The 23,498-nt window shown below is 41.8% G+C and overlaps 1 protein-coding gene across 13 annotated transcripts in view; it reads right to left on the bottom strand.

Annotated features, from left to right (window-relative positions):
• The window catches only part of HYDIN (HYDIN axonemal central pair apparatus protein), a 443,605-nt gene that overhangs the window by 46,214 nt on the left and 373,893 nt on the right, over positions 1 to 23,498 (bottom strand). For 12 of the 13 annotated variants that reach the window (XM_042917620.1, XM_042917622.1, XM_042917618.1 and 9 more), the window contains 12 exons: positions 23,369 to 23,468; positions 21,110 to 21,278; positions 20,428 to 20,666; positions 18,444 to 18,555; positions 13,094 to 13,298; positions 12,132 to 12,367; positions 10,079 to 10,230; positions 9,777 to 9,966; positions 6,530 to 6,632; positions 6,023 to 6,301; positions 4,151 to 4,293; positions 1,558 to 1,776 (listed from right to left, as the gene is read on the bottom strand). In XM_042917620.1, the coding sequence (XP_042773554.1) occupies positions 1,558 to 1,776; positions 4,151 to 4,293; positions 6,023 to 6,301; positions 6,530 to 6,632; positions 9,777 to 9,966; positions 10,079 to 10,230; positions 12,132 to 12,367; positions 13,094 to 13,298; positions 18,444 to 18,555; positions 20,428 to 20,666; positions 21,110 to 21,278; positions 23,369 to 23,468 (2,147 nt within the window). Of the gene's footprint in view, positions 1 to 1,557; positions 1,777 to 4,150; positions 4,294 to 6,022; positions 6,302 to 6,529; positions 6,633 to 9,776; positions 9,967 to 10,078; positions 10,231 to 12,131; positions 12,368 to 13,093; positions 13,299 to 18,443; positions 18,556 to 19,536; positions 19,881 to 20,427; positions 20,667 to 21,109; positions 21,279 to 23,368; positions 23,469 to 23,498 lie in introns of those variants that run through there. The other variant, XM_042917631.1, reaches the window with a different exon arrangement.

Here is a 23,498-nt window from a genome sequence, read left to right as displayed (position 1 = left end):
AAACCATTAAAATGGATCCTTGCCTCACACCATACATAAAATCCAGGTGGGCCAAGAGCTTAAATACAAAAAGCAAAATTCTTAAACTTAAAAAAAAAAAAAAAAAAAGAATATTTTTCTTCCCTGGTAGAGAAGAGTTTTAAAAAGAAGACACACACACACAAAAAATATGTAAAAGATGAGATTAATAAATTTCGCTATATTAAAAATAAGAATATCTTTTGTTCATCAAAAGATACATCAAAGAAAGTGAAAAGATAAGCTATAAATTTGGTGAGGACATTTGGAGTCAATTAATAGGAAGGAATAGTAAACTTTATCAAAAATAAAGTAACTCATACAAAGAACAGGCATCATAATTGAAAACTAGGCAAAAGGCATATAAGAGATGACTAGTAAGGCCATGAAGTCATTCATATTCATCTTTACCAGTGGTTAGGGAAATGCAAAGTAGATCCCAAATTAGACCATTTCCCATTCATTTAAGTGAAAAGAATCAAGAAGTCTGGCAATGCCAAGTTGTGTAGAGAATGTGGATCAGTAAGATCCCTCTGCCAATAGGAGTGTGCATAGGTACAGTGACTTTGGAAAACACAGGCATTATCTTGGAAAGCTGAAATTCACATATCTTATGACTCAGCAATTCCACTTCTGGGAATATAAACTTTTGCAATTGAATACCATTTGACATGAATAATAATGTTCACAGCAACACTGTACACAATGGAAAACACCAAATAATTTTCAAAAGAAGAATGGATGATAAGTAATAATGGAATTTTATATAGCAGTGAAATGGGTACACTATAGCCACATGAAACAATATGGATCACAGGCAGTAACCGTTTTTTAAAAACTAAAAGTTAGAAACTACAACAAAACGGTATGCCTTTTAGAATGAGCACTGGGTGTTGTATGGAAGCCAATCTGACAATAAATGATATTTAAAAAATAGAATGTATAGGTTGAAAAAGAAAGAAAAACTAAAAATCAAGGGAATGAGTAAACAAGATTCAGGATCGTGATTATGTCTAAGAGGGAGGCAGGGGGATGGAATGGGTGAGAAGCACACAGGTAATTCATGTTCTACTTCCTACACTGAGTGTGAGTTCATCTCTGTTTATTACATTATTAAAAGAAACCAGCCAAAGACTAGTTGAAAGAGGGACACGCATGGACCAAAGATGAGATTCTGTCATGAACCAAAGATTATAACTAATCAAATTCCGGACACAGACAGAAAAAGGGAATAGCTGAAAGTCTAACCATGATGCTGTTGATGGTGAGAGAACTTGCTCCATGAGGCATCCAGACTTAAACTAAAGCGGTTTGGGTCAAGATGTGTGGGCTGCATGGCTGGCAGGTGGCATGCTTGCCAGTTCAGTTTGTTACTTCTGAAATCAAGGTCAAATCAAGGTCATGTAGAATGGGAAACAAACTTTTTTTTTTTTTTTTGTTCCATGAAGGAAGGAAATGATGAGACACTGAACCAGAGAGCAGCAGGCACCACCAGCCAGGGCAGGCCTGGTCAGATTTGTACCTGATGTCCCCACTCACCTTTCGTTTTGCAGCGAAAGAACCGGGTGTGTTTCTGAGCACATCCACCCACTTGACTGTGCGCATGCGGTCATCCCAATCAGGGACCTGGTCTGCAGGGAGCTGAAACATGATCCTGGAGAGCTTGCACTTGACCCCCATCTTCTTCAGATTGATGGGCACTTCGGACTTCATGGTCACTACTATGTCCTTAGCACACCCAGGGTGAAGGTGGCCGATCTGCGGAAGAGCCCGATATTAGTATTTTTGGGAATCTGAGCTTGAGGACTTTTTATACCTGATGGTGACGTTCCAGAGAAGGGGTAGAGCCAAAAATCTTGGCAAAAAATGCATCATTCACACCTGTATGTGTAGATTGTCTTAAATATCTACAAGAGATTCTTAGATAGAAATATGATAGTAAAAGCAGCTAATATTTATTAAACTGTTCCTTGCCTCAGGCACTGTTCTAAACCTTTACACAGTTCTAATCCATTCAACAACACTGTGAGATGTACAGCTATTACTCCTATTTTACAGGCAAGGAAACTTGTAACTGGCTCGTGGCCATACCATGAATATTGGAAGAGCTGGATTCAGACCCAGACAATATGGCTCCAGGTACCACATTCTTAACTACCTGTGCTTCTTCATCAATATGACCTATATGAATTATAGACCAATGTACACAGTACATTAGCAGTTCTCAGAATGTGGTCTGGTGACCCTTGGGATCCCCAAGACCCTTTCAGGAGTTCACAAGGTCAGATCTACTTTCATCCATCATAATACTAAGATGTTATTTGACTTTTTTATTCTTATTTTCTCATGAGTACACAATGGAGCTTTATAGAGATTACATGACATATGATATTGAAACAGATCAAATGGAGAAGCAAATAGTAGAATCTAGCTATCTTCTATTAAGCCAGATATTAAAGACATTTATAAAACTGCAGAATAATGCCACTCTTCTTACTCATTTTTTATTTTGAAAAATATAGCTATTTTCATTAAAATATGATATTTATATTAACATTAAAGGGTTTATTATTTAAAAATGAATAAATACATGTTTTTAGATATTCTCAGTTTTAATTTCTTAAAAAAAATTTTTTTAAGTTTATTCATTTTTGAGAGAGACAGAGCATGAGCAGGAGAGGGGCAGAGAGAGAGAGGTAGACACAGAATCCGAAGCAGGCTCCAGGCTCTGAGCTGTCAGCACAGAGCCCGATGCGAGGCTCGAACTTACGAACCAAGAAATCATGACCCGAGCCGAAGTCAGACGCTCGATCGACTGAGCCACCCAGGCGCCCCCTCTCAGTTTTAATTTCTAATGTGGTAAATGTCAATAGACATAAGTCACATAAAAAACAGCTTTTTGGGGTTCCTTAATAATGTTTAATAAGGTAAAGAAGTCCTAAAACCAGAAGGCTGAGATTCCCTGAAGTATACCAGATAAATGGGAAATCTAGTTTGGTTTAAGGCATAAAATAATTTATGATTTATCATATACAAACACACATATATATATATATATATATATATATATATATATATATATATATATATGTATATAATAGTCCTATCATGTTTCTGACAGATAAAAATATCTCTCCTTCCTCTGGAAAGTGAAGGGTGAATAAAACTTAGTATTCCCCAGGCCACAAATGTGTGTGTGTGTGTGTGTGTGTGTGTGTGTGTGTGTGTGTGTGGTGAGGGGTATATGCATGTGTGTGTGGGGGGGGTGGGTGTATATAAATGGACTGTCTGAAGCTTATCTCTGTCTACTTTAACTGACACTTTACATCCCTCTAGGAAGCAAAACTTCCTGATGGCACTCAAAGATTTAAAGGTGACAAAGTAGGGTCCCCAACTTTCCTTGCTCTATCCCCCTAGAGATCTATGCTTGAATAGCCTTGGTGACTGAAACTGGGCAGAAGGCAGTGGATATATCTGGGTATATGAATTGTCCTGGGAACTCAGCAGCAAACTGTCTATGAAAAGCATCAGGTAGCCAGAGGCTAGGATCTGCTACCACATTGTCTTAGGCCTTGTGTGACTTTGAGCCTTGGCCAGCAATTCATAAAATGTGTGCTGTGAGATGCTGAAAGGGATTCCAGGTAAAATAAAGTTAACTAGATTTTAGTATGCTGAGTGAGAAACAGAAAGATGTAATTTGCAAATGTGCTATATCTCAGTTGTCCACAGAACCCACTACCCCCATCTTAGCTTTCAGTGAGCCACTTTGGCAGGCCTAATGCTCTAACGAACATATACCTTCGGAGACACAGGTCTACAATCTGTGATAGGAAGACCCTAGCCCCTATCCCTATCCACTCTGGGACCTATTTCATCCATAGAGACTTGCATGGAATTCCTCAACTTCAGCCTAGCGACAGTCTCATCAGACCTCGTTCTCTGTTCTTAGACCAGAGGGGACACGGACTGTGTCCTCTGGTACCTGGTCTGAGTAACGGATGGTTCCTGGGCTGTTTCTCAGCTTGAGAGCCATCCATCTCATCCCACACGTTCATGAAGATAGACTGACAGTCAAATTGGGTTTGGCTCACACCTAAGGGAGTCCAGAAAACAGCAGTTGGCTTTCACTTACCTGTGGGGAAAAGCAAACTGTAGCTAAAAGGGGCCATTCAAACCGTATGACATTCGCTTGGCTGTGATTAGTCACTGTGAAGCTCACGTTATAGCTGTTTCCGATGTGGCAGTCCCCAAACTGGATGTGGTCCACCAGAGCAGCTATGGACAGAAACAGAAGGTCTGTGAGTCTTCCCTAGCCTCCCCGGGGCTCGCTTTCCTGAGGAGGCAACACTTGAAAGACATGGTGCTTTACCCTCATGCATTCCACCCCCACCGCAGATGATTATCCTGGAAAAGTTGGAGTCACATAGCATAAACTTTCCCTCCTTGGGAAATCTATTAGTCCATCTCCCTGTCCGTCTGTCCACCTGTCCGTCCATCCATCCATCCATCCATCATCCACCCACTCACCCACCCACCTTGGCTCTCACCTTCAAGAGAAAATATAGGTCCCCAACTCCATTTATTTGCTGAAACAATACTATTAAGGGTTAAAATAGGATATAATATAAAAGCCCTTGTTACACTTGAACCATAGATAAATGATGAGTAATTTTTAGTATCGCTATGTCCCATACAATATTTTCAGACACACAAATAAAAAAATTACTCGTTTATCTGAAATTAAAATTTAAGAGGGACTCCTATATTCTGATTTTCTAAATGTGGTAACCCTATCATAATTATGAAATCTGATTTCTGAGCCAGGGTTCGCTGCTGGCTCCTGCTTGACCCCTGACAAGAGAGATGTCACCTCGTAGCCACACAGAGGGGTGGAACACCACATAAAGAGGAGTACTGATTTTAAGCCATGTTGTAGAGACTGTCCAATGCTACATTCCAGGATTATAATCAAGCTTCTAGAAAAACTATGAGCATGTGTTTATAACTCACTTCATACCAACTAGCCACACAATTAGGTTGCCTAACAAATGCATTTTGATAATAATGATGACATAAATTTTCTCCTACCCCAAAGAATATAGTCAGCCAAAAGAAGCTGCAGTGCTTGACAGACAGTGGGGAAGCATGTCTGAGCTTTAGTGTATACAGTGTATACAGAAGTCACCTAGGGATCTCGCTATAATGCAGATTCTGCTTCAGTAGGCCTGAAATGCTGGGGTGGTGTCTGCTTCTAACAAGCTCCCAGGTGCTGCTGATGCTGTTGGTTCTCAGAAAGCGCACTGAGTAGTGAGGCTACTGAGAATGATGTTCTAGACGTGGCACAAATCTACACCTTCTTTAATGAAACAAGCCCATAACTTCTCTTGGAATATCTGGGATACATGGGTCCCATGAAGCAGACCACGCCAATAGGAGCCAGCTGAGAGATATGAACAGGGACAACTACAGAGAGATATGTGCTCACATAGCTAATCTGGAATTTGAATTTTGAATTTCACTTTTCAGATAAACTGGAATTAGCTAAAACTATAAGTCCCTGAGACTCTTGTACTACTCTTTGGAACTGCAGGGCTCAGCACAGTGCCTGGTACATGCATGCTGATGCTCAGTAAATATTCCTCGAGGGAACACGTGACTGAAGGCATTGTCTGAGCCAGGAATGAAGGAACATACAGTAACAAGGAGAAGATGCTTTCCTAAATCCCCAGGAAGCTGGCTGGTCTGTTATTTAAGCCATGGTGACTGGGTGGCTCACTTTGGCTTGGGTCATGACCTCACAGTTTGTGTGTTTGAGCCTTGCATTGGGTTTGAGGCTGTCAGCACAGAGCCCGCTTCAGATCTTCTGTTCCCCTTTCTCTCTGTCTCTCCCATGCTCACACCCTCATGCTCAAAAATAAATAAAACAATTTAAAAAATTAAAACAAAAATAAAATAAAATAACCTGAGCCAACAGTTGTTAATAGCTCATGGCTGTTTCTCTCACCTGTTATCAAGTCTTCCATAGTATTTTCCTCGATGACCTCAGAGATCTCTGGGGCTTCATGGCTGCTGGAAACCAGCAGCCCATGGATGTTGCCCAAGGTGATGTCATCCTCATAACCCTCTCCCACCATGTGGATGTTCGTCTCCTCATACTGATTGTTGATCACTGACAAGTGGATGATGCCTGTCATTCTCCCAACACTTTGGGACTGGAAAATGACATCAAATCCAGCTGTGTCTCCAGGAAGAACTACCAGGGAGGCCGTGTGAGCTTTCTTTGCTGCCAAGATGAGAGAGAGACATGAAATTTAGAACCAGTTTAAAGGAAGATGTAACCATAAAGATCCGGACTCAAGAGAGGGCAGCTCTAGTGTGGGAATGAGCCTTACCTGCAGAGGCTATTTATGAGGAGACTGGGCCTCCTACTCTGGCTGGATCCTCATCAGTTTCCTAACAAAACAGCTTCTGAGACCCATTGCCCTCTAGAAGCTATACTCCCCCTACCTACCTTTTGCATGTGGTTTGTTTTCCTCTGTGATGTAGATGTAGGAGGTGGTGGGCCACCCTTTCAGAGAGAAGACTCCTAGTTGGTCCCTCAGGTCAACATGCAGCTGGCAGAAGGAAAACAAGGTTGAGTGGTAAGCTTACAGGCTGCTCATGGGTTTTGAGTCTGCATTGAGATACTGTACTGTTTGGGAAGGCACACTAGTCATTGTGCCCAGTGGTCATGTTTTTGAGTTTCTTATTAAAAAGGAGATAAAATAAGTATTAGACCTGGGGAGGAAAAATGAAATTTGAGTTCAGCCCTTATTGTCCAAGTAAGGAACTGGAGGTCCAGAGAACATAGGTGACTTTCCAGATTACCCAGCTAAGTAGTATCAAAATGGGGTTGCCGAGGCCTCTGCTATTGACAGAGGCGGCTGTAAAATATATACTAGACTAATAAAATGGAAATGAATACTTGTCATTCTGTGAAGGCTTACATGAATGTGAGTTCCTAAAAATCAGTATCTCCCAGGAACTAATGCATTAGTTACCTGATAGTGTCATATTGAGCAGCCTACCAAGATAAGAAGAAAACCAAAGTGGGTTTCTGATTTACTTGGAGAAAACAGATGTTTTCTAGACCAGTGGAAGCAGTATACCTGCTAAAGCCATGTATCTGCTAAAGATAAAGACATATATCTGATTTTGGGTATAAGAAATCAGTATACAGTTTTAGAAGATAGTAATGCTGGTACCATCATAAACACAATTGAACAATATAAGAAATGAGGCAAAAAGAAGAAAGAAATAGTGACACTACATAGGAAGCTTCTAAGGTAAAAAAATAATTTTATGTGTAGATGTAATCTTAGTAAGAAACTATATGGAGGAGTTATATGGGAAAAAATTGACATAAAAAAGATCTAGGTAAATGGATGGGAATTCTAAATGTTGTTCTTGGCAAAGAGCCTAAATACTCTATAAGTAGAAATTCTTCCTGAATAATTCATAGGATTCCCAATTGGATTTTTTGAGGAATATTATAAAATGATGTCTAAAGTGCATCTCAGAGACTAGATTTGTAAAATTTGTTAATAAAACTTAGAAAAATGGGGAGTGGGTGAGCAGGAATTTATTGACCTAGATGCTAGAACATTTTATAAAGCCACAATAACAGAAACAATGCAGGGTGATGGTAAACTAGGTAATGTGGACTCAAAACAACAACAAATAAGACAACAACATCAAGAACAATAAATTTTTTAAAGCATCACAGAGCTGAGAAGATAATGAGGAATAACCACACCAAGATCTGGGAGAGCATGGGAATCCAGACAGGACAGCCTAAATTTATGGACTGTTTTTGACCTGGACTCAGTCAGGAAGAGGTATGTGGGAGAATGAGCTGTACTTTTGATGGCCTGTTGGTACTAACAGGGCAAAAGTCTTGTGACAGGTGGGGTGTTTTCTTTGCAGTAGAAAATCTCAAGCCCTAAAACCAGCTTTAGGTGATGTCCAGTTTCTAGGGTCCCAACGTACCTGGCAGAAGCAAATGAAAATTGTCTTTGAAGAAAAATAACAGCATCCTTAGTCTTATTAGGTCTAAATAACTTTTCAAGTATAATACTCAACACATGATTGAAGATAACCAGGCACACGAGGGGAAAGGACAACATGGGCAAAAATGAGCAGGAATAACAGATATCAGAAACAGACCCACAGGGACTTCAGATTTTGGAATTATCAGGTACAGATGGCAAAATGGTTGTGATCACTATGTTCAAGAAATAAAGCTGAGTCTGCCAATTTCAGCACAAAACTAGAAGTCTTAAGAACTGATTATGCATATTTGAAAAGCAGCCTAAATAGAAATTCTAGAACTGAAAGATATAATAACTTAAGAACTTAGTGGAAGGTTTACTAGTGAATTAGACATAGCTAAAGGCAAAGTTAAAGAAATTATCCCAAGAAATTATGGAGAAGGGAGTGCAGAGAAAAATGGATGGAAAGTAAAGATCACATTAAAAATGAAGAAGAAATGGGGGCGCCTGGGTGGCTCAGCCAGTTAAGCGTTCGACTTTGGCTCAAGTCATGATCTCACTGTTCATGAATTCAAGCACTGCATCAGGCTCTATGCTGACAGCTCAGAGCCTGGAGCCTGCTTTGGATTCTGTGTCTTCCTCTCTCTCTGTCCTTTCCCCACTCATACTGTCTCTCTCTGCCTCTCAAAAAATGAATAAATGCTAAAAAAAATCTTCAAAAAATGAAGAAGAAATGGAGATTTCTCAACACAAAGTGAGAGAATTCACCACACCAGCAGACCTGCGGGGGTATTTCTTCATCAGGTAGCAAAGGATTTCAGATGGAAGGTTGCATATGTAGGAGTGAACAGCAATAAAAAAGATAACTATGTGGATAAATCTAAATAAGCCTTAACTGTATAAACCACAAAACCCAACAATATTAGTCATAACATCTTGTAGGGTTTAAAGTATAGAGGGAATCCAAAGCCTCCCAGAAGTTGTCCCTACTCCATCCTTCTATTTTTATGTTCCACTGTTTGTCTACTATCCCCTGTGTTCTCAAGAAGCTGGGGGCTGACTAGTTCCTGTTTATATATGACACTTTTTTTCCCCTTCTGTTCCTTTGTCTTTCCAGTCTTCTTTCTCCAGCTGGGATGCACTCACTGTCATACCCCTTCCTGAAACCTAGTTATCCTGCAATGCCCAGCTTGCATGTCATTTTATAGTGAAATTTTCCTTGATTCCCCTAGATGGGAGAAGATCATTTTTGAAAGTCTTATGGTTCTTTGGATGACACTTACACAGTTTATCACTTTTTGTTTGTAAAATAGAAACATAAATTTAATTGCTGAACCAAAGTCCCTTCAGATGTTGAAACTCTCACCCCTAATGAGGTTTCTTTAGTTTCTTCCTTATTAAAAATGCAATGTTCATTACAGAAAAAAAGTGAAGAGTAAGGAAGATACCAAGAACACCATAATCCTCCTACTCAGCTTAGGGTATATCACTGCACACTGCTTCACACGGTAACTATGAGTGTGCTATCTAATCTGCTTTCCTACACTCCTGGAGGGCAGACACCACAGCTGACTGGGCTCTGCATGTCCCATGTCTTACACAGGCTAACATATGAGGAACATCAAAGAAGTCCTCATAGATCAGGGATGGCAGAGTCCTCAACATCAGAAGTCTTTCTTCTGAATCATTCTTTTCCCTTTCCATCCCATACTTCACCTCCAATGGTACCTGGGCAGGGATGGTGCCATTGTTCTTGAGGATGAGAGGCAGCTTCTCTGACTGACCAAGCAGAAGCCTCTTAAAGAGGAGCAAGGGGTTTCCATTTTGGTTGTAGAGAACTGGTCGCACTACCGTCACCCGCGGGAGGTTCCCTTCCCCGACGATATCAAACACAAGGCTTCGGTTCTTGGTCAGATTGCTGCAGGGAACAGCAAGATGGAGGCCTGTCAGCCTGGCATGCCAGGAAGGACATTCCACAGAGGGTGTGGCCTGCAGCCCTGCTGTAAGAGAGGGAGCTGGGGAGCTGGTACCTAGGCAAGCCATCCAAGGTAGCCTCGAAGATACACTGGTAGGTCTGCATGGTCTGCGGGGTAAAGGTCACCGTGGCAAAGGCATGTGAGCGGCTGGCAACACACATCTTATTGGGTTCCACATCAAAAATGTCAACGATTCGGGCAATGAGCTGGGGAGGGGGAGCAGGGATCAGTGTGTTAGCTACTTTGCATCAAATAAGACTTACTTCTTATCTCTACTGCCCTTGCTGTAAAATCTTCCTCATCTAAACTCTGTGGTAGACATGCTCCATCCATTTCGTACATAGTCATGTCCCTGGAAGGAACAGCCTAGATACTCTGGGACCCACTCCTGAGCAATAACTAGCTGGACTTGGCTAGACCTATGATATTTGACTCAAACAGGTGAATTAAACCATATCTCAGATAGTGCCCCCCCCTCCCCTGCCACCTTTTTCTTTCCCTCTCTCTCAAACAAGTTAAGATGCCCAAAGGTCATTGGTGGTTGCTGATGTGGAGCTGAACTGGAAGCCAGACTAGAGAATAGAACAATGGAGACACCATGAGTGAGTGGCACATGGCCATTGAAAGATAGAGCTTCTGCTGGTCTTCTAAAAGTTGCATTACAGGTGACAATTCCAGTTCCATAGAGCTCTGGCTACATGGTGTGCTCTGACCTTTGTCTGAGGTCTCTGATTTATTGAAGCAAACCTTGCTTGTTTGGGCCATCCTGGGTTGGTTTCTGCTCCTTGCAACTCAAAGAGCTTTAGCTAGAACAACCTCCCACAGCGCTTGATCTGTCTGCATCTTGTGGCTGTGTTTTGGGAAGACTGTAGGGACCCCTGGCAAGGCCTCAAATGGGCAAATGGGATTCAAAACTATTTCCTCTTATTTTTAAGCTGAGGGCACGAAGGCTTCTTTGCTCTTTTCAAGGGATATTATGCAAATTAGGGAAGAGGAGAATATGTATGCAAATCCCCTGTTAAAAACCTATCATTTAGAAATAAGGCTTGCTCACTTTTTATGTTTTTAGTGTGGAATAGAAAGAAAGCTGTCCCTTCGTGTCCAAAAAAAGGTCAGAGAGTAATGACTGGATATCGTCAGGGCCTGAGAGAAGTCATAAAAGGGATGAGATAGCCTTTCAAACCCTAACCTTCTGTGGTGACAGTCTCCTGAGACAGCACACACTCTTCTCAGCTCTAGACTAGGCCAACCCTTGAGTTATCTCCCCGCCACCATCACCCATGTGAACAATGCCAGCTCTGGGGCACAAGGACCACCTGGGCCAAAATTTCACCTTTGGGCAGAGAACTAAAGGAGCTGAGGTGAGACCAAACAGTATTTGCAGCACATCTGATCGTCTATTGACTAAGCTTCTCTCTTCGTATCCTTAATTTGCTGCTCTATTGTGAGGAAAAAGGACCTCAGTATGGTCTAACTTGGAGAGGAAAGGAGTTTCAAACCTACAGGCCCTGAGATAGGCATTTATTATTTACCTTATATGTGGATGAAGCTTGGCTCTAAACCCAGCCCTGTATTCCTAGGCTTCATTTTTCTAACTATAAAATGAGTATAATAATACAAAGTCTGGTTATACAAACTTTCTGCGAGGATGAAATGAGGCAATAAATGTAAATAATTTAACAAAGTGCCTAGAATGCAGCAGGGGTTAACAATTGTTCATCACTTCACCTTACCCTTACACCCTGACATCCCCCTAATCCTCCTTACCAGACAAATGTGCAACCCAAGGCAGCCTCCCTGAGCTGGCACTCATCTTTGGCTCTCCCCACAATGCTTGATCTATTATAGGTATAGGTGGCTGTTTGATGGATGAGAGTGTTACTCATTGGTGTGCACCATTTTAAAACCCAGAGGAGACATCCACTGAGAGAAATGTATGGCTCTTGGCTTAGGGGAAACTGCCCAGTTACCTCATATGATTTCCAGCAGGGCCTGAGAGGCAGATAATCCCCACTCATGTCTAGAGGCTCTAGAGTAGGGTTTCCAAGAGCTCTTTCCATAGCTTCCTGCCAGCTTCAGTGGGCCAGGGCCATTTGGGGCTGCTTACCTTGTTGGAGATGGGCTTAACTACAATGTTCACATCACAGGCGATCTTTCCCACATTGCTGATCTTGAACCGAGCCTTGGCCTGATGACCCACCAGGACGTTGCAGAAAATGAACTTGTTCTCATCCTCCACAAACAGCCCCCCACTCTCTATGGTCTGTAGGACATTGAGCAGGCTAGCGCTGTTACAAATCTTGTGCTCCTCAAATATCAAGGCACTGTTGTCAGTCACGAAGGCTGGGGAGTGGAGGGAAGAATGAGAGACGAGCCCTGATAGGCTGGTTCCTGCTTTCTGTAGTTGCTAATTTGAAGATTTGATTCCGATGGAGGACAATCATAAGAGGAGAGGTAGGGGAATTCACACAAGAGGGTGGGAGTGATGGCACAAATTCTATCTTCTCTTCTTTTTTTGTATTGCTCTTGCTGGTTATCAGACCCCAACCATATTTTCCTCCCAGTAGTAAGGAGAGGTTAGTTCTAGGATCCGGGGTGGACTTAGGAAAGAAGGGGGCATTTGGCCTATGTTGGTGTGAGGCTGCAGGGAGTCTACAGCAAAACAAGAGGAGTTCTCTCTGTGCTTTACCCGAATCTTGCTGAGTTAAAGTGATAATATGCACAGTCACTGAACATTGTTCTCTGTGTGTATGTTGCCCATGGGGAATGGCCAGGCCATGAGTGGGATTCGGTGTTCCTGGGTCCTGTGCCATATCTCATTACACCACGATTCCCAGATAATACTATTCATATGAGAATCCTGGACCAAACTCAGGAAGACTAGGAGTTTAAAGCTGCACACCTTCTGTGCATGCCTCATAAATCTTTAAGGAAAAATATGGCTGAAGACACCAGAGGAAGTTCTAAGGACCCAGAGGAAGCAGTTCAGCTATATCTGCTAAACATTTGAATGGTTGGTGGAGGGCAAGGTCTTTTAAGGGAGTGCTATCCAATCTGAGTGCCCAGTACCTGGTAGACAGGCTTCTGCCAACAGGCTGTAAGGAATGCCGCCAGGCTGATCTCTTGGGTCTCGGTCAGATATATCGATAGCTATGAATTCCTCACATCTTCCCACAGGGTCAGCCACGCAATCGACAGTGATAACCTGGGTTCCTCCGGAAGGGATAGAGCCGAACCCAGGGTAGATGGTGAACATGCCGTGGGTGAAGCGAGCCTGCAGGAAAGGTTGAGGGGTGAGAGGGGTGGGGTGACAGAGTCTGAGCCCTTCTACCAGCATTGTGAGACGGTGTCAAGAGGGACCAGTTGGTTCTCTCCCCACAGGCTTTCTCTGAACCCTAGCTTTCTTCTGGAGGCAGGGAAGGCCTGGGGAATCTTCAGGGATGGGTTCTCTCAGTGCTTCTTTCTGTGCACATTCCTTCTGACCAATCATGACTGAGTGGGAGCCTAAGGGAACAGACGTATTCCACATTGCACAACTCTTACCCAGAGCGGAATCTGCTGGCAGAGGGGTATAGACAGAGCACTGGCTAAGGATGTAGACTTTTGAGTCAGACAGTCATGAGTTTGAATCCCACCCCTGCTATAATCTATTTGACCTTGGACAAGTGACTTCTCTGAGTCTCAGTTTATCCATGAAGTGGGGCTAAAGCCCCTACCTTGAATCATTGGCGGCATCAATGAAAAAAAAATGTGCGTGAAGTACTTAACATAGCATCTGGCACAGAATTAGTGCTCAAAAAATGGGATATTACCACGTACTCCTCTGGTTCTCCCCCCTACCCAGCTTTGTTGAGATGTAAATGACATATAACATTGTATAAGTTTAAGGTGTACAATGAGATGATTTGATACTGATATATACTGCAAAATGATTACCACAATGTTAGTTAATGCAACCATCAGCTCACATAATTACCATTTTTTTTGTGTGTGAGGAGAATGTTTAAGATCTAGTCTCTTAACAACTTCCACATGTATAATACATTACTGTTAACTAGAGTCACCAAGTACATATTAGATTCCCAGAACTTACACATCTTATAAACTGGAAGTTTGTACCCTTTGACCAACATCTCCCCATTTCCTCCACCACTCCCAACCCCTTGTGACCACATAGGGCTAAGGATAAAACAGGATAATCTCCCCATTTCAAGGTTCTTAACGTAATCATATCAACAAAGTTGATCATCTATCATCAGGGAAATGAAAAAAAAAATCACAATGAGATATCACCTCACGCCTGTTAGAATGGCCATTATCAAAATTAGTATTGTGCACTATAGTGGGAATATAAATTGGTGAGAAGGAGAAGCTTTGGATAGTAAGAATACGGTTGAGTGTTGTCACAAAGGATCAAGGTCAGAGTGAGGGCACAGAAGAGCTGAAATGGATGGACGTGAGTTAGATGTAAGAAAGGGAAGTGGTGGTCAGAGAAAGGAACCTTAGAAGTCAAGAGTTCAGAAGCATCTCGGTTTCTTTTGGTATGAGATTCAGGGTGTGACCTCGAGAGCGAGTTGCGAAGGTGGGAGAGAGGACAAGATCATTGGAACTGAAAGGTAGGGTCGTGGAGGCAGGCCTCTCACTAAAGGCAAAGAAGATACAGTAGGAGAAGAAGGCAAAACAAACAAAAAAACCCAAAAGACAAAAAACAATCCCAAACATATACATATATATTAGAAGGGATGAGAGTTATAGAAACATATGTAGAAAAAATATTATGTATGTTAATTAAATAAAAGGCTTCTGTTGAAGAGGAAAATACTTGAGAAGACATGAAAACCAGCATGTAGAAAATTCAATCCAAATGTAATCAATAATTACCAGTGTCCACCTAGTACAGAATACCTACTTTTTCTTATTTTTGCCTTCAATGCACAAGTGGTGGCTGGAGCTGCAGCAGCCATCTTGGAACCATGAAGAAAAGTCAAGAGAATTTCAAACACCAAAGAGCCTCTAACAACACAAGCAACTGTCTACCTTACCTAAACATATTCTATTTAGACCACTAATGTTGGATTTTCTGTTACTTGCAGCTAAACAGCATCCTACATGAGTAAGTCTTTCTCCTCTATGAAGCCTTCAGTGACTTTTAACACCTACCAGGAACAGTAGAACTTTATTTATTCATCTTTCTGGAGCTTCACACTCCATACACACCTCAATTATAGAATTTACCATGTTGCTGGTCAACTGCTTAGTTACCCTCCTTCCTTTATAAGTGTCTAAAATATTTCCTCTACATCCATTTAGAACCATATTAGACAGTGTTATAAATTTTGTCTTAATTGATAAACATTATTTAGAAAACTCAAGAGGATAGGGAAGTATATTGAATTTACACACATAATCGCCTGCCATATTTTTACTTCCTTCTTGATGTTCCATAATTCTTTCATTTATTATTTATTTTGTGTTTAAAGAAATTCCTCCAGTCATTCTTTTAGGAGAGACCTGCTAAAAACAAATTATTTTACTTTTCCTTCATTTGAGAAAGCTTTAATTTTCCATTCATTTCTGAGGCATATGTTTGCTGGATATAAGATTCTGGCTTCACAATTATTTGCTTCCTGTGCTTGCAAAATGTTTTGCCACTTTCTTCTGGCCCCTATGATTTTTGATAAGAAAATCTGCTGTCGTTTAAATAGTTTCCCCCTATATGTAAGGTGTCATTCCTCTTTCACTGCTTTCAAGATTAAAAAAAAAAAGAAAACTTATTTTTAAGTAATCTCTACACCCAACGTGGAGCTCAAACTCACAACCCCAAGATCAAGAGTTGCATGCTCTATCAACTGAGCCAGCCAGGAGTCCCTGCTTTCCAGATTCTCTTGTCTTTAGTTTTTAGAAGTTTGACTATGATGTGTGTTGGTATGGATTTATTTAGGTTTGTCCTATTTGGGATTTTCCCAGATACTTGAATCTACAGGCTTACATCTTCTGCTAAATTTGGGAAGTTTCAGTCATCATATCTTTGAGTACCTTTTCATCCCAACCCTACTTCTTATCTCCTTCTGGAACTCTGATGAAAAGGATATTAGATTTTTTGTTATAATTCCACAAGTCCCTCAGGGTCTGTTCATTTTTTTTATTCATTAGACTCAAATAGGCTTTCAAAAGACTCAAAACAGAGTTTATTTTCTCTCTTGTTTAGACTGGGCAGAAAAATGGCCTCTCAAAGATGTCCACATCCTAATCCCTGGAACCTGTATATATATTACCTTACATGGGGGAAAACTCTGTTGATGATTAAGAACCTTGAGATGGGGAGAGTATCCTGTATTACCTTGGGACCAATGTAATCACAAGGGCCCTGAGATATGGAAGAAGTAGGTCTAACAGAGTTAGAAGGGGATGTGACTATGGAAGAGGCTGGAATCATGTGATGTGAGAAAGACTTGATCCATTATGGCTAGTTTTGAAGATGGAGGGAGAAAGTTATTAACCAAGAAAGGCAGGTGCCCTCTAGAAGCTGGAAAAGGTGAGGAAATGGATTCTCTTCCAAAATCTCCAGAAAAGAATACACCTTTGCAAACACCTTGATGTTAGCCCAGTGAGTCCTGTGTCAAGCTTCTGAAGTATACAGATAGTGTAAGGTAAAATTTGCATTGTCTTAAACCACTAAGTTTGAAGTAGTTTGTTTTGAGAGCAATAGCAAAGAGATATAATACAAAGAATTTCTATTGTTATGCCTTCAAGTTCACTGGGTCTCTTCTCTGTCCCCTCCATTCTATTGTTGAACCCACCAAATGAGTTTTAACTTCTGGTTATTTTTTCAGTTCCAAAGTTTCCATTATGTTCCTTATGTCTTCTCTTCCTTTGCTAAGACTTAACCATGTTTTCATTTGTTCCAAGCATGTTTAGAGTTGCTCTTTGAAGCATTTTTATGTTGGCTGCTTTAACACCTTTGTCAGATAATTTTAACAGTCATTTCAGTGTTGGCATCTATTAGTTTGAGATCTTCCTAGTTTTTGATATGATGAGTGATTTTCAGTTGAAACCTGGGGAATTTTGGCTATCTGAGACTCTGGATCTTACTTAAATCTTCTGTTTGAGCTGGCATTCTCTGACACCACTCTTTCAGGGGAAGTGGGGCACTGGCTCATTACTGTCAGGTGGGGGTGGGGGTACAGATCTCTGACTCAGACTTCTCATAACTGCCAGAGAGGGGTGGCAATTCCCATTTCCCACTGGTCGTAGACAGATACCTCCTTGGTGGAGAGGGGTAGGAGTACCTTGCTACTGTTCTGCTGATGCTTTCGGGTAGGGAGGTCCATTGTGGGGCAGGGAGGGATGTATCATTACCACTGGGTTGGGGTGGAACAAGGCTCCCTAAGTGGTGTCTTTACAATAAAAGGTGGAGGTGGTAGGGGGTAATGAAAACTCTACCTCCCCACTGGACATTCTCAAACACAACTCTGGAAGAGGTTTGGGACATCTTATGACAGCCTGAATAAGGTATAATTCTAGGCTCCCCACTGGATTTTGCTAGCAGGGGTCAGATATGGCCACAGATTTTTCTGTTGTTTGACTATAATAGGTCTTTTTATTTTTTTTAATTAGGCTTCATGACCAGCATGGGGCCCAACACAGGGCTTGAACTCATGACTCTGAGATCAAGACCTGAGCTGAGATCAAGAGTCGGATGCTTAACCAACTAAGCCACCCAGGTGCTTCTGTAATAGAAAAGTTCTTATGAAAGTTTTCTCTCTTGCTGGGCTGCTCTTTTCCTGGCCCTTTGGCTAGTGGGAGCAGGCTTTTGTTGGAGCTTTTTTTGGTTTGTGTCTGTTGATGTTTCTGGGTTGCTGGCTCCTTTTGCACCCAGTTTTAGATATATGAAGTAAAAAGAAAACTCAGGGAACTCACCATTGTGATGCTTGTTAGGTCCCAAGGATCCTAGGTAGTCTGATTTTTTCTCCTCACCTTTTGGTCTCCTATGTTAGTTTTGTATACAATGTGCAGGGTTTTTAGTTGTACTTAGTTGGGCAGAATAAAGAAAAGTATGTTTATTTCATCTTATTAGAGAAGTCTTAAAATCTGCTTTTATTTAAGTCTGTCCACATGGGTTTCTGTTTTTTTTATTAACAAATGATTCTTGATTAAAATATACATGAAAAGCTGAAACTTAATTTTAAGGCAATAAGGAGCCAATGAGGGTTTTAAAACAAGAGAGGATATCCAAATTAAAAGTCAACACCTTGCCGTAAAATGAAAGTAATATTTCAATATAACTAGAATTCCTGCCACCGTGGGTTCATTCAAATCCCTCTAGCCTAGGGGGGTATTTGTTGCAAGAACTAGTCAGGAGAAAACTAGTTGGGAGGCAGGCTTACGGGGCTTCTGTGACAAGGAAAAGGGTGCTCACCTGGTTTGTGATGTTTATTTCTTTCTGAACAGTATCAGAGAGCTTGGTTGCTTTGGAAGGGCCAGTCTTGTAGAAGCTTTCCCGCGATCTTGCATGTCTAACATGGCTGGTTCTGATTAAAGAAGCAGGAGTACACCCTCAGGTTGGGGTGGTGACATTCAGTACCACTTGTCTGCTAATTGTAAGGTCCCTTGTCCTAAGAATGAAGGAGGCAGCCAAGGGAGCATCTGGGTGGGGGGGGGGGTCAGCCTATTTATCATTAACCAACCTCACTGAATAATTATAAGAAAACTATATAGTAATTATACTTATTAACTATGATTCACAAGGACATGAACATTACTGCAAGAAAATAATAATTTTTAAATGTTTACTTGACTTCACTGGGAAGCAGTGTGTGAAAATTATTTACGGAAAATCATTTGTGGAAAAATCTTTTACTTGATCTTACTTAAAAAAAAAGAAATGTCAAATAGACTTAAATTCTGTCCCTTTTCTTCATATTTATAGTCATGGTGCTTTTAAACTGAATTTATGCAATAGCTCAAATACAGGATTCTGGCTGCTGTTCACTTCATTTGAAGCTAGTTTACCCATTAATTAGCTTGTCTAGATGCCAGTTAACCTACAATGTCAAATGTATTTGAGGTACAATCTTAGACTTTTGAGAGCTTTATATAATTTGAGCATTCACTTGCATAATGGCCAAAACAACAAAAGTTCAACCCCCTTTGAGTGTTTTGCATTAAATTTGTACACACTTAAATGAAAAACAATTAAGATTAAAAACACTGTATGTTAACTAACTTGAATTTAAATAAAAAACAATTTAAAGAAAAATACAATTACATCATAATATCTGTCAAAGGTATTGAATTATTGTAAGATAAATGATAAAAAAATTAAGCTGAAATTAAATTTGGAAGAAAGAAAGTTTAAATAGCTTAACCCCAAATTTCTTAATACATTCAAGCTTAGCCAAAATGGGAAAACATATCTACAAAAATACAAAACAATTACAAACAGTGGATGTCTGATTTAAAACAATTACTTGTAAAGTCAATTTTAAATTAATTAATTAGGGGGTCAATTAATTAGGACAAAGTGCCTCAAAAATTGGTAAAACTATGCTTAATTTGCCAAAAAAAGATGATCATCAAATAAAAGACAAAAGCACTCAGAAAGGTAAATTGTTTTAGTGAATTGGTTAAGAGCTGCCTTTTGAAGAATACAGACTTTCGCCGTTGGAACAGCTATTAAGTTACCTCTTGTTATACCGGGTCTTCACGTGGAGAAGGTGAAAACAGTCCCAGGAGACTGAATGCCGCAGCACGCGTCTCTAGTCTACATTTCCAGGGTACCTTCTGCCATCCCCCACATGAAGCACAGCTATGATGTATTTTGATTTAGCTTGCGGTTATAATAGTACCCCGACATCTTACAATAAAGAGGACACTGACTTACTGGGAGTCTTGTAGCACACATGAGAAGCACGAGGACAACAGACACAACCCCAAGAAGACTTCACATCTGTTCAATTAAATTTACCTTAGATCTGACAGCAGTTAGAAAGCATATGAATCTGGAATCTGAGATGTGGGTTTAGAACTGGGATCTACTGGTGATTTCTTGCATAATCTTGGATGAGCCATTTCTAAATCTTAGTGACCTCAGCTCCACAAAAGGGGATTGGGTGAATTTAATGTCTTATTTATTTTTGAGGGAGACAGAGTGTGGGTGGGGGAGGGGCAGAAAGGGAGGGAGACACAGAATCTGAAGCAGGCTCCTGGTTCTGAGCTGTCAGCACAGAGACCTACAAACCATGCGATCATGACCTGAGCAGAAGTCAGATGCTTAACGGACTGAGCCACCCAGGTGCCCCGGGGATTGGGTGAATTTAGATGAAATATATGAAAGCTCTTTGTAAAATATAGTGTACTAATTAACCAGGGAATGGCATGAGTTAAGTGAATACTCATCTTACATTTTCTTTTGGTGAATGGGGCTCTCCCCCATCAGCCTATAAAGGGCGTATCTGAAGTCAGTAACACCTTGATTTTCTATGGTGAAGGTGGTGCTTCTCCGAGTGCCACAGATCAAAGCTCCAAAGTTGATGATGGAGGAGGGGCTGATGTTGTATTTGGAGAACACTGCATTCACAGAAAACTTAATTGGGATGCTGGCAATGATTTCACCCCCTTCTGTGATGTTGGGCTCAATAATCTAGAAGGGAGGAAGAAGTGGGAAGATGTTAGCCATTATGCTCCAGAATTCCCATGACTACCTACTCCATTCTCTACTTTCATCATTGAAAGCCAATCTCATTTTTTTTTCATTCTCTTTTTATTATTACAACAACAATGTTAGCGAAAACGTACCAGCCATGGACCAACAGGGACCGACTTTACCTACTCCTTCACTTCCCTGCTCTTGTTTTGCATTTGATGACTGAACTCAGCTCCTTTGGTGCTCCTCAAAGATCAGGGGCTACATTTCCTGTCTGGCACTCTAGATTCCTGATGACTTTGCACACCTCCCACCTGACCTGCTCTTGCCTGCTAGCTAGGGACCAATCCCTAGAGCATGTATTAGATCACGTACTCTTCTTTCCAAAATGAGTCCCACAGTCCTGCCACCGAGTGAATCCTCCCTTTGAGCTGTTGTACCTGACAGCGCAGAATTGGCTGGTACTCAATCTTCACTTCCTTTTTTGCACGAAATGACACCTGGACATTTGTGGGCTTTTCCATTGTGGTCAGTGAGCCCTTTTTGGGTAGGACTGAGATCATGGAATTTACATTGGTTGCCAAAATCCCTAAGGAGTCCACAGAAAAGCTGAAAGATAAGAATAAAGGTCAGTTTAAGTCATTATGGGGAACCCATGATACTAGAGAGGAGATAGACTGTTGAGTGCCTGCCATGTCCCTGGCCCTGCTTAAGCATGGTGTCTAGAAGTGCCCACTGTGCTCTGTATGTTCTGACCACCCCTCTACAGCCAGGATAGATGAGGCCAGAGATTGGTGCATGAGGCAAAGACAGCCATCTGTAGCCTGAGGTCAAGAGGTGCCTTTGCAGAATATCTTTGCCCAACAGAGACGCTTGATGCTAGATAAGGATCAACTAAATGAATTCATCTCTCTGTCTCTCTGTCGCTCTTCCTCCCCTCTCTGTGACTGTATGCAGCACATACAGAGGGAACAGTGATGCAGAAGCCAGGGGATCTAAGGAAGGAGAGAAAGCAGGGGTAGAAGCCATTTAACAGGGACACTTGGAAAGGGAGGCAATGGCCCAATGGGGGTGAGGTGCGAAGCCACAGAGAGCAGCTGGCTCATGAGAATGGCAGAGGGACTGGAGCAGAAGCAAGGAACTTAAGCTGAGGCAGGACACCTGGAGTTGTCATGGGGACCTCAACATCACCCCCATGCTCCAGGAGGCCTGGTGGCTCTACTGCTGCACACCTGGTACCTGAGTTTCCTCCCTTCTCCGCACAGCCTTCCGGTGAATTTTGATCACCTGTTCCATCCTGAAGGTGACCGTTCCACGTAACCTCAAAGAGCAGAGCTAACGCCCCAATGATAACCTACAACAAAACTCACCAACAGGCAAGACTCCATTCAGCGCTAATTCCAAGGGGACAGTGGCTTTCTTTTAGCTTTTATCTATATTTACATTTCAATTTATGAGTCTAGTAATGGTAGCCCTGAGGCAGGACCTCTCTCACATCACTGTTCTGTCAGCTGAAATGAAACTATCATGAATACACTGGATTCCTTCTAAGTCCGTGAGGGGGAAGTCCCTTTATCAACTGCAGTTTTTCTAGGGGGCAGGATAATTGTCCAGAGAATAGATTGTAGACTGGCCACAGGTGCTGGCACTGCCCCCAAGGTTTGTGTGACCCTCTGCCTGAGTGACCTTCTCCCTTCCCCAACCCAGTACCACCCTTTCCTCTCTGAGAAATCTCAGATTCAGTGTTTCTTTTTTTAATTTTTTAATTTTTTTTTATTTTTGAGAGAGAGACAGAGTGCAAGCAGGCAGGGACAGAGAAAGAGACACACGCAGAATCTGAAGCAGGCTCCAGGCTCTGTGCTGTCAGCACAGAGCCCGATGGGGGGCTCAAACCCATGAACCCATGAGATCATAACCTGAGTTGCAGTCTGAGGCTTAACCGGTGAAGCCACCAAGGTGCCCCTTGTGTTTCATTTTTAAAATTATTTATTTATTTATTTTTAAAAATTTGAATCCAAGTTAGTGTCATAATGATTTCAGGAACAGAATTTAGTGATTCATTACCTACGTATAACACCCAGTGCTCATCCCAAGTGTCCTCCTTAATGCCCCTGGCTCATTTAGCCCATCCCCCCGCCCAACCCTGCTCTAGCCACCCTCAGTTCTTTGTATTTAAGAATCTCTTATGGCTTTTCTCCCTCTCTGTTCTTATATTAGTTTTGCTTCCTCAAGAAAGAGCACAAGCTGGAGCTCTATTCTACCAGGCCACCATTTGGATTCCAGAACACAGTGGTTCTTAAAATTAAAAAAGAAAACTGGAAAAATCCCTTTCTTCACATGCAGTCTTAGGTGGAATGCTGCCTTATGAGACAGATAGGAGCCAGCTGAGGTCCCTATCCCCAGTCTCTCCCTCCACCCCCAGGACCTCCCCTCACCTTCACCCAACCTCTCCCTCTGAGTCTCCCTCCCACCCCTGGACCCCTGTGGCTCTGGGTGCATTCAGAGGACCCTGAAGGACCCCTGTAAAGCCACAGAGTTGAGAGCCTCTGCTCTCAGGAGCTGAAATCCCATTCGTTTGAAGCCTGAGTGAGGCTCAAAGCAGAGATGGTTTTTATGATTTCCCCAGTCAAGGTTTTTTTTGTATCTCCCAGACCGTGAGTGGATGGGGATGACCATGTGACCGATGGTTTTCAGGTTACCTGAACATGATCTCATATTTCCCACGGTTCTTCAGCTGCAGGGGCTGCTTCACCTCTTCCATGACCTTCACAATCCCGAAATCGAGGCCTCCTTCAGCTCCTGCAGAAGCCAAGGGCCAGGGTGGGGAGG

Source organism: Panthera leo, chromosome E2 (assembly GCF_018350215.1).
Source record: "Panthera leo isolate Ple1 chromosome E2, P.leo_Ple1_pat1.1, whole genome shotgun sequence".
In the NCBI taxonomy this organism is placed as follows: Eukaryota; Metazoa; Chordata; class Mammalia; order Carnivora; family Felidae; genus Panthera; species Panthera leo.
Note: the sequence above shows the minus strand (reverse complement) of the source record. Positions and strands in the feature narration are given on the sequence as shown.